Source organism: Mercenaria mercenaria, chromosome 1, assembly GCF_021730395.1.
Source record: "Mercenaria mercenaria strain notata chromosome 1, MADL_Memer_1, whole genome shotgun sequence".
Classification (NCBI taxonomy): domain Eukaryota; kingdom Metazoa; phylum Mollusca; class Bivalvia; order Venerida; family Veneridae; genus Mercenaria; species Mercenaria mercenaria.
This window is the reverse complement of record NC_069361.1, coordinates 117,530,202-117,542,267: the sequence shown is the minus strand read 5'-3', so window position 1 is coordinate 117,542,267 and position 12,066 is coordinate 117,530,202. Positions and strand designations below refer to the sequence as shown.

Below are 12,066 nucleotides of genomic sequence, written 5' to 3'. Positions count from 1 at the left end.
TTATCTTAGCTATGATGGCCATACATCACAAAACATCTCATCTTACAAACTAATAATACTTCTAAAACAAGCAAATTGTTAGCAATGTGAAAATATCTCAATCTATATGAAATAAAGAAATATTATCAGTAATATTACTGTGAAATCATCAATAATAGTTGGGGACTAATTTTCGTGGATTGAGTCAATCCACAAAATTTAATCCCAACAAACAAGTAAAATTCTCATTCATTTTATGTTCAAAATTTGAAATCAACGAATTCATATCCCCACGGAATTGCCGTTTTGACCAAAACCACGAAACTTCATGCCCACGAAATTAAATGATTTTACAGCATCAGTAAAACAGTATAAACCAACAATTGGTTCTTAAGAAATACCACTTTTGGTATCTAAACTGGAAAAATAAATAATGCGAAAGAAACACCATAAAAAAGTAATCACATGCCCATCTGACTACCAATATTCCCCGCTCCCCACAAAAAAAAATCGGTGTCTTGGATAGGCAGACTTAGTGTTATAAATTTAACAACTTTGGATGAAAAATATTAATAGTACAAACTAACTACTTTGTCCATTTGCTTTAAGTTTTGATCTATACATAGAGTCTCAAATATGGCTACCCCTATTGGGCCTCAGTCAACTGGCAGCATGTCAATACATGCGATCAGCCATTTAGACGGAATAGAAGCTATGAATATTATGTTTAGATAAGCAACAAAAACTCATCTGAGGAAAGCAGCAATAAATGGTTTCTTTGCAAAGTGTATATGAGCTGCACCTTGAGAAAACCAACACAGTGCATTTGCGAACAGCATGGATCCAGACCAGCCTGCGCATCCGCGCAGTCTGGCCAGGATCCATGCTGTTCGCTTTCAAGGCCTATTGTAATTAGTGAAACTGTAAGTGAACAGCATGGATCCTGACCAGACTGCTCGGATGCGCAGGCTGGTCTGGATCCATGCTGGTTGCAAACGCACTATATTGGTTTTCTCATGGCGCGGCTCATATGTATATTTATAATTAAAAGATTGTGTTGCATCATTGCCTGAGAGATAATGGAAAACTTATATAAGAAAGATCTAGCAAAGATCTACAAGAATTCATCACTCTCAAATCAAGGTTTGTCTACAAATTCAAACAATATTCTATTTGCATTTAGCTAATGTAACACAATATACCATTCCCTGAATAAAGAAAATAAGCAGAAATGTTTAAACAGTCATATATATTTAATAAATGTTGTGGCAGCTGAAACTAAATGTATCTCACTAAAACAAGGAAGGTGCATTACAGATTCTACATATCATACTATAACGCTTTAGTTACATGTCAATACCCTTATTTTTCGCAATTAATCTGTTTTAAGCAACAGTTCTCAGAACATTGTCCTATAAATATTTATAGCACTGTACTTACAAAATAATTTAATTATAAAGTTTTATGTCACCTTTGTTTCTCGATTTGATTGACAGCACACAATTTGTGCATTAAGTTTATGCGTTTCATAGATGTTAATGCTTAGTATTCACAAGCATTTTAATTTCATGCTTCCCTGTATTAAAGAATATTTCCCTTATGAAAAATTTATGTTTGCCTATGTTAGAAAATATGAGCAAAAAGAAGAGCACCGCCTTGCAGGAGCAGACGCTCATCTGATTTTTTTGTCTCTGTGTAATATTATCTAAGTCCAAAAGGGGCCATAATTCTTGCAAAAAGGGGGATGGAGTTATGTTTCTTACTGTACAGAGTCAGCTTTTGATCGTGAACAAGTGTTGCAAGTTTTAAAGCAATAGATTTGATAGTTTATGAGAAAAGCTGACCTAAACACAAAACTTAACCAAGAAATCTGATTTTCTAATTCTAAAAGGGGCCATAATTCTTGCAAAAAGCAATGTAGAGTTACACTACTTGCTGTGCAGAGTCAGCTTTTAATGGCAAATAAATGCTCCAAGTTTTAAAGCAATAGCTTTCATCGTTAAGGAGAAAAGTTTACCTAAACGCAAAACGGTTAAGAAATCAGATATTTTCTAAGTCCGAAAGGGGCAATAATTCTTGCAAAAAGCAGAATGGAGTTATGTTTCTTGCTGTACAGAGTCAACTATTGATGGTGAATAAGTGTTGCAAGTTTTAAAGCAATAACTTTGATAGTTTAGGAGAAAAGCTGACCTATGCATAAAACTTAACCAGGCAACGCCGACACCGACGCCGGTCAAGTGATGACAATAACTCATCATTTCTTTTTAAAAAATCAGATGAGCTAATAAAATGTTGGTGAATATCATCAAATCAACAACAGTTGTGAAAAAAGAACTCAGTAATTTACTTGTATTTTTTTAAATGTTCAGTAATGGAAAAGGGAAATACAATTTACAATTCTGTGACAAATTCAAATTATGCTTCACTGCTACTATTCACAAATAAGTATTTTAGATAAGCAAGATTATCCCTGATTTAAAGAGAATTCATCTGCAGAGGAGAACAGAAGTGCAAACTGGTACAAGCCATTATATAAAGTCTAGATTTTGTTCATCATTTCAGACATGTCTCAGTCACTTAATAAACTCCCTTTCAAAGACCTTATTTACTTGACCAGATAATTGGAACAGATTCATATGTACATGTATTTATACTGCATTTTGTGATGTTACTTCATTTTTATTCCCAACACTGTAAATGAATCACTTTAGTTAAAGTGAAGTAATTGACTGAAGATAATATTTTTAATGTATGCCAGACAGTAAAATTCTAACTAAAATCCTACTACAGCTGAACTCCTATAACCCTGAAAATTGTAAAATCTACACAACAGAGTAAATATCTTGGTGCAGAATGAGTTCTTTCCATCTTAATTACTGGTATTTAAACCAGAAAGTCATTAAAAAAGAACCTTAAATTTCCTTTACAGCCCTAGATTACATTTTACCCCTACTCAGTAAACTAATAAAGTGAAGATAAACTCCATGCATTTTAAAACTCATAAGTGTGCTGGGTTTTTTTCATGACTGCCTGAAACTTCCTGGATTAAACTTTTTTCTTTCCATTTACAATTACCAAAAAATAAATTCTTCTTTCTTTAATTCAATTTTTTTACATAAATCTGGGAGTCAGTCACTTAAAAAACATTCATAAAGTTTATATAACATAGAGCTTTTTTTTTAAATGTAAAAACCTATAAAAATTACTTACTGAAGTTGAGCATTTTCTTCATCTAGTTGTTTCTGGTAGCCCTCCAGGTATACAATGTTTTTGTTGACATTTTCTAACTGTTTCTTCAGGTAAACTATAGCATCAGCGTTAGATTTCTTGGCAGAATTAATAGCATCTGTACAAACAAATGAGACAATTTAGCGTTCTTAAAATTTATGTTTAAATTGTTATAAATAATGTGTCCTGTTTTTGGAGGACATGGCATTTAGATTTATTTATTTATTTATTCGGGTTTTACGGCACACCAACACAGAATAGGTTATATGGCGCCAAACAGGACTACAAATTTTGGTTTCACATCTCATTTACATCGAAATAAAAACATGAGGTATGGAATCAAAATTTGTATACTTGCTGGAATCACAGAGTTACAGCAAAACTAAGTGTTAAGACCCTATTAGTCGCCTCTTACGATCATGCAAGGGTAAGGCAGTGGTTCCAATTCTTTTCATAAATAGATCGTCCCTTAACCACATGGGACATGCCATTTAGAAGATTAAAGATAATTTATGACAAATTAAAGTTGCTGTTGTTGTTGTTGTTGGGTTTTTCCAGGGTAAAGTCATACCCATACAGTTTGTTATATGGCTACTTTCCAGCTATTAAGAATGGAGAAAGACCTACAGACAACATTTTAGCATGGGTGGGTACCAGGATAAAATCTCTGACTTTCTGTAAGCAAGATGGATTGTTTCCTCACATGAAAGAATCTTACATCCAAGTGGGGTTTCATACCTAGTGAATGACAGTGAAGTACTCTCCCAGAGGCCCCAACAGTTTAAAATTTCAGTACTAAATATTTTATCTCCCTTTAAAGTGCTGGTATTAAAGAAGTGTTTTGTCAAAAATTGGAGTAAATATATCAATTATTCATTAAACAAGAGCTGTCCTCAAGACAGCCAATGTTTGACTATTCGAATTGTTGTCCCAGAAGCAGGAATATTGCAAAACTTTGACCAGGATTTTCTAAGTCCAAATGGGGGCATAATTATTTGGCCAAAATGCGTGTCAAAGATATGGTACTTGATGCTATCACCTAGTTTAATAACCCCAAAGACACATGTAAAGTTTCAATTCAATATCTGTATTAGTGTTGGAGATAGTAACTGGCATGCAAAACTTTAACCAGGATTTTCTAAGTCCATAAAGGGGCAAAATTTGGCCAAAATACATGTCAGAGTTATGGGACTTTACCCAGTGAGATTGGTAATGGACCTCTAAAAAAAATAAAAACAAGAGCTGTCTCCGTAGGATGACACATGCCCCCGATGGCACTTTGAATGAATAGTTATGGCCGATGTTAGAGTTTAGGACCTTTGACCTACGGAGCTGGGTCTTGCGCGCTACACATCGTCTTACTGTGTCACACATTCATGCATAGTTATTTTAAAATCCATGCATGAATGACAAAGATATGGACCGGACATGCCCATCAATGCACTATCATGAAAAATGATCTTTAACGTCTAAGTGTGACCTTGACCTTTGAGCTACGAACCTGGGTCTTGCGCAAGACACGTCGTCTTACTGTGGTACACATCCATACCAAGTTATTTGAAAATCCATCCATCGATGACAAAGATATGGACCGGACACGCCCATCAATGCACTATCCTTTAACGTCTAAGTGTGACCTTGACCTTTGAGCTACGGACCTGGGTCTTGCGCACTGCACGTCGTCTTCCTGTGGTACACATTCATGCCAAGTTATTTGAAAATCCATCCATCGATGACAAAGATATGGACCGGACACGCCCATCAATGCACTATCCTTTAACGTCTAAGTGTGACCTTGACCTTTGAGCTACGGACCTGGGTCTTGCGCACTGCACGTCGTCTTACTGTGGTACACATTCATGCCAAGTTATTTGAAAATCCATCCATCGATGACAAAGATATGGACCGGACACGCCCATCAATGCACTATCCTTTAACGTCTAAGTGTGACCTTGATCTTTGAGCTACGGACCTGGGTCTTGCGCACTGCACGTTGTCTTACTGTGGTACACATTCATGCCAAGTTATTTGAAAATCCATCCATCGATGACAAAGATATGGACCGGACACGAAAATTGCGGACAGACCGACAGACAGACAGACGGTTCAAAAACTATATGCCTCCCTTTGGGGGCATAAAAATTCAAAGTTATATACCTTTGAATGATAGTTAAGGCATAGCCACTTGTGAAAATGTACTACATGTATATGGTGTTCATGAGTGAAAAAAAAATTCAATCTTATATGTAAAACAAATTTTCTTTTTATTTCACATTTTGACTAAATTTACCCATTTTATAGTTTCTTTCCGGAAAATGCCAGATATATTTCACTCTAATATTTTGATAATTCATTGAAAAACATGCAATACACGGACATCACTATTACTGATGACAGCCATACTGACATATTTGAAGCATACCTGTTATTTCCTGTGTGATCTGTCCTGGCAGGAACTGAAGCCTGTGCCTCTGTATACTGGCTCGGATAGTCTCCGCCTCTAATCTGTCATGGGCTTCAGAACGTAGTATCTCCTACAATACAAACAGCACAGATATTATAATTATTAACCAGGAACAGATAACTTCCTTTCACTGAAATTCATGTTCCGAGGTATAGACTGAAGCTACTATCTGTGCATATCTTTATTATTATAATAATTAAGGACTGATTTTATTTAAAAGAAGTGAAAACAAAAACTAATTCAGGTTTAGAAGAAGCTCTGAACTATATAGTGGTAAAGAAAGTAGGACTTAGCAGATTTATTGCAAACTTGCTGGCTTAAACTGTATCACTGATATATTTCAGACAATATTTCTTTATAAATTTGCCTCCCCTTACTCTTCTAATATATTTGCTAAAATTATTTTCAGAATGCAAAATCTGTGAAACAAAATTAACAACACAATTCAGGTGTGATCTAGATCTTCTTTTCCAAAACCATTTTTTTTCTCATTATGCATCAGATTATTTACACTATTATTTCCCTGATTGTGAAGAGATATCAAGGCCTTTAAACGAAAGTTAATGTTTCTTAAATTTACAAAAAAAGCATAAACACATACCAACTCCCTGAGAGCTTCAATAACTTGATCTATATTACCGACATCTGTTTCACTGAAACCAAAGTCATGTCTCATCCGATCACCTACAATGAAAAGCATAAAATTATAACAGTTTAAGTTTAACCTCAACACCATTCGTTAATATCTTTGTCGCCTTAGAAAACAGTTCAGATAAATTTTGATGATTTATAATGTTAGACAAGTCTGTTCAGTAGACTTATATTGCTGTATGTTCAATGCTAAATCATTTGTAATGTGGGTGCCACATTTTTTTCATGAAAATAAAATGTAACAATCAGATAATTGTTTTTTCATACATTTGTCAAAGGTTTGTTTATTGATTAACATAGTAGAAGGTACTACTTTTAAAATTTGTTGTTTTGGTTACCTCCCTTTATGACTCAAACTATGCAAGTAAATGTGTGATACTGTAAAAAGTACTTTTCTAAGTATGTGATTATATGCATATATTCTCTATTTGGATAGCTGCTCTATCTACTTTTTACATAAAACTATATTATAAGCACTATCGGACTTTTAAGAAAGTTTGCTTGTTTGTTTTGGGTTTAACACCGTTTTTCAACAGTATTTCAGTTATGTAACTGTGGGCAGTACCTAACTAGTGTTCCTGGATTTTGTACCAGCTAGTACAAACCTGTTCTCCCCTAGTAACTGCGAACTTCCCCACATGAATCAGAAGTGGAGGACGAATGATTTCAGACACAATATCTTTTATCAAATTATCACAGAGCATATGCCTAGCCCGAGGATCGAACTCATGACCCCGTGATCCGTACATCTGCGCTCTCCCTACTGAGCTAAAGGGCAGACTTTAAAGAAAGTATTATTATAATTATTATACCAGATTTATATAATGCCCTTTTCATGGTAAACTCATTCAAAGGTACTTTACTAGTACAGACAAAGAGCAATCTGACCAGAGGGACAGAGCGAAATAATAAAGCCCCCAGAACAGATAGAGAGAAATTTGTTTTAGATAAGAAAGGCCTGTCCGCTAACTTAGCCTAGCTTTTTGGGAATAGACAGTCTTAATTGTTCTTTAAATATCAAATAAGATTTAAACAATATTCACCTAAAACTGGAATCTAAATGGTCTACAAGTGTTCAACTGTTTATTTACAGATTCTTTTATAACGCAAGTAACAAAGGGACTTAATCAATCAGGAAGAACTGAAATGGCTTTAATCAATCAGGAAGAACTGAAATGGCACAAATAGATTAGACAAAATCATTAAATGGTATTAAAATTATGTTGTGACAAACTCTATTTAGGGGGTATATTGTTTTCCACATATTCGTTGACAGACCATAACAAGATACAAGAGATGATTTCACAAATGATCAGATTAAAGATTTTTTAAAGTAAAAGATTAGTCCATGGCATTTCATTTGATGAAATTACAGATTTCTGGCATGATTTCTGGTTTGGTTTCAATATCAAGGTGATCCTAACAGCGTACAAACATCTGTAAGGCTGAAATTTTTAAGCTAGACTCATCCCAATGTAGCGACAAAATTTCAGTGTCAGAGATGTTAATATATGTTCATACTGTGCTTAAACAAACCCCGTACTGAAACATAACCAGGAATTATTCAAGAAATCAGTCATCTGCCGTATTTCTAGCAAATAAAATGCCATGGCCTAATCTTTCACTTTAAAATATCTTTAATCAATTTTTCTTCTGATCCAATGTAAAATAAACCATGCAACACAATCTGAACACAAGTTTTAGACACAAGTTTCAAATGGGTACTGCTGCCTGCAATATTTTGCCAACTATTGCAGAAATTTATGAAGTGATCAGCTGGGTTACTCATCATTTTGAAAACAAATAGGCGGTACAGAATCGTTAAAGGAAGTGGCAAGGGGTCCGGTAACCAGACCTTTAGACCCATACAGGGCAGGCTAGAGGTCCGGTAATCATTATCAGGTATTTATAATTCTTTAATTCCTGGAAAAACACGATTGCAAGTTTGACAAATAATTAACAGCAATTCGTACACCGTAATCAGAAGCTTTTATTGTTGTTTTTTTTCGTTTTTCTCGGGACTGCATGAATTAAAATAATAAACTTATTTTTTTCTTTAGAATTTAAGACATAGGATGTGCTCATGAATTGTTGACTTGGTTTTACTGTTTGAGTAAATAGATAACGGTAAGACCCAGAGTCTAGCAATATGCATGTACTATTATGATATCAAACTGTATTACCAGTATATATTTATAAGGTAATTGCTGGTGAGGTAATTGCTGGTAAAAGTTATGATTAAATGTCATAAAGTTGCCTTTATTACATTTATCTTTTGTAAATATTTTTTGCATATTTAGCTCTCACTCGGGTCGATGCATATCGAATATGTATGAAATTTTAACAGCCATTTCCGGTAGTCACCGTAATTTATTTACACAAGCAGTAAAACAAATTCAACAAGTAATGAGCAAAATCCATGTCTTAGATACTATATAAGTTTATTATTATTATTCATCAGTCCCAAGAAAAAACAAGATGAACAATAAAAGCGTACTAATTACTATTACTTATCTGTCGAATTTGCGATCGTACTTTCCCTGGGATTAAAGAATTATAAATACTTCTGTTTCCTGTGACTAAACCATGTATTTAAAACATCAAGAAAGATAGAACAAACTTTTGAAATCATCTATAAAATATAGTCTGCTCTTTGCAATATAATTCTCAGTATTCATATGGATTACCGGACCTCTAGCCTGCACTGTACGGGTTGTCTAGAGGTCCGGTAAATGGATCTAGAGGTCCGGTTACCAGACCCCTAGCCACTGCCATCATTAAAACCTTCTCAGGTATGTTTTTTCATGAACTTTGTTGAAAATCAGTTTATAATTATAATTCAATTAAATTCATATCACAAAATGTTGATCTTGATTTTCACCATGTGCGTATATAAATAATCTTTGCATCAAGTTCAATGCAGATACTCCACAAAATCCCTGGTGGACATCTGTGATTCTGTCAGTTTCTCACAAGAGCCAGTGCACTGACGACACTGATGTTACGGATCAACACTCAGGTTAAGCAACCATTAATGGGGTTACACCATAACTTAATGTACATGACCATTAGAAAATTAAGACAGAGTCACTTAAGTTATGGTAGCCAGAACTACAGGATGTGTCTGACAGTTATAAATGCCCAATCTACTCTATATAGATTTCTGAGTGATAAATAACAGGTTTCCTTCAGATACCAGAAATGCATGACCTAACTTGGTTTAGAGCCTCCCTTACAGAAGAAAAAGGCCTGCTGCGTACTCTTGCTGTGTACATACAGCGTATATGATGCGTACATGATGTGTACTGAAATCAAGGGCTTTAAATAGTACGCAGGATATACACCGCACATACACCGATAGTACGTTTGTAGTACACTTTTGACATGCAAATGAGCTCTGCCGCGTACTACTTGCTGGGTACATGCTGTGGACTACATAGTACACAGGATGTACGCTGGAGGAATTTAGTATGCGGGAAATAGTACGCAGCATGTACGCGGCACATACACTTTTCACATGCAAATGAGCCTGTGGTGTACTACCCCTGCGGTGTACATGCTGTGTACTCCTGCGGCGTACATGCTGTGTACTCCTGCGGCGTACATTCTGTGTACTCCTGGCCCGAGTCCTGCGGCGTACATGCTGTGTACTCCTGCGGCATACATTCTGTGTACTCCTGGCCCGAGTCCTGCGGCGTACATGCTGTGTACTCCTGCTGCATACATGCTGTGTACTCTTGTGGCGAAACTGCTGTGATAATGTAAATTCCTTACCCCACCAACTTTCTTATGCAAATGCTGATCATTTGGACAGAAAAAAACAGAAAAAAGATAAGTGACATGCATCAATAAGTATTTACCCTTACCAAAATAATGTAGATTGATGTTATCAAATAAATTAGTATGCTTTTCTTCATCCACTTTTCAATGAAATAAATCAATTTTTGTAGCATGTAATTTGGTAAACATCTGAAGAAAATGGCGTAACTGCATCAAGGGGAAACAACTTTAATGCAACTAAATATAAGTGTTATAAATTTCGAAGTATCTGCGGTGTACATGCAGTGTACTATTTTCTTGTACAAGTCCCTCCTGCGTACATGCAGTGTACTCCTTAAATTTTCAGAGTCTGTGCTGCGTACTTGAAGTGTACTAGTGACCTCCTGCGTACATGCTGTGTACTCGTCGAAAAAGTACGCGGCATGTACGCGGCATGCGGTGTATGTAAAATGTACTCCTCTGGCGTACTACTGTGTTCGCGGCATATACATAGCAAATACGCAGCATGTACGCCACAGAGGCTTGCTTCTGTAAGGGCTAGCTTGTATGATAGCAACATTCTAATACATTATGTATCTTTACATAGAACTCAAAATAAAATTTTAACAATACTGGGAAACGCGGAGACAAATCACATGGGGTATCAAGTCAACTCGTCCCCCAGTCATCTCGTCCCCCAAAATTGGTCATTTCGTCCCCCTCATGATAAAATTTGGTCAACTCGTCCCCCTTTTGTCAATTCGTCCCCCTTTTGGTAATTTTGTCCCCCTAAATATATGAAGCATTTTTGCTTTTTTATGATATTTTTGACTTTGAAAATTGGTATATAAAGTAATCGTGAGTTTTGAAGGAGTTATATAATTGGAAATGGTTAACTTTAAATAATTTGGTTGGATAAAATAATAAAAAAATATAAATACTGAAAATATAACACAATTAATGGAAATAAAATAAAAAATAAATACAATATGCCTTTAGTAATAAAAATATAATATAATTATTAACTTTTTAAGAATCATAGTAAGAAAAGAGAGAGCAATAAATCCTTATCCCTGGTCATAACTAAGAGAGTTTTAATTAGAAATATAATAAAAAATAAATATAAACTGATAATATATGTCACATATATGTATTACTTAAGATAACCAACATGCTTTATACATGTTATATTCATTTTTGTCATTAAGATAAAAAAAAAATAAGTTTAAAAAAGGGGGCCAAAAAATCGCCGAGGGGACGAAATGACCAAATCAGGGACGAGTTGACTAGGGGACGAGTTGACTGTAAATCTCGCATGGTGCATTCACTGACATTACATCTTCGTATTCGATCGGTATGTTTCAATACAAGCTTTCATAAAATATACCTAGTACATTATGTATCTTTACATAGAACTCAAAATAAAATTTTAACAAAACTGGGAAACGCGGAGACAAATCGTATGGTGCGTGCACTGACTGACATAATTTACATCTCCGTATTCGATCGGTATGTTTCAATGCAAGCTTTCATAAAATATACCTAGCTCCTGCAAATGCTCGACTGCATTATTGACACCAGGAATCTCTACTTGTGATGCCATTTTCTTCCAAACGCTGAGGAGACTAACGCTATCCGAATGTGGGACTTTATGTACCAGTCCACTTATGTACCAGCCCTTTATGTACCACTTTATGAGACTTTATGTACCACATATATATTAAAATAAAATTTAAAAAAATCCAGCATTAATTGATCTCTATGAATTGTTCCTTATTCCAATTTTGTGAAATTCATTGTTAGGATAAACTGTTTAATCACATTAAATATTTAATTTAAGTCAATTTAAAATGTTGGCCCATATTGTTGATTTAATCAACAATTTCACAGTAAATTACAACCAAATTATCACCTATTATCACCTATGCACAATAGATAGAAAGTATAGCTACTATATAATATATGTGGTACATTAAGTCTCAAAG

At 34.9% G+C, this 12,066-nt stretch overlaps 1 protein-coding gene across 10 annotated transcripts in view; it reads right to left on the bottom strand.

Annotated features, from left to right (window-relative positions):
* LOC123525784 (centrosomal protein of 290 kDa-like) overlaps positions 1-12,066 on the bottom strand; it is a 63,963-nt gene that overhangs the window by 51,774 nt on the left and 123 nt on the right. For all 10 annotated transcript variants that reach the window (XM_053521712.1, XM_045304940.2, XM_053521720.1 and 7 more), the window contains exons 2-5: positions 11,624-11,718; positions 6,273-6,355; positions 5,630-5,741; positions 3,190-3,325 (exon numbers count right to left, since the gene is read on the bottom strand). In XM_053521712.1, coding sequence (XP_053377687.1) covers positions 3,190-3,325; positions 5,630-5,741; positions 6,273-6,355; positions 11,624-11,684 — 392 coding nt within the window. In that variant the 5' untranslated portion in view covers positions 11,685-11,718. The remainder of the gene's footprint in view (positions 1-3,189; positions 3,326-5,629; positions 5,742-6,272; positions 6,356-11,623; positions 11,719-12,066) is intronic.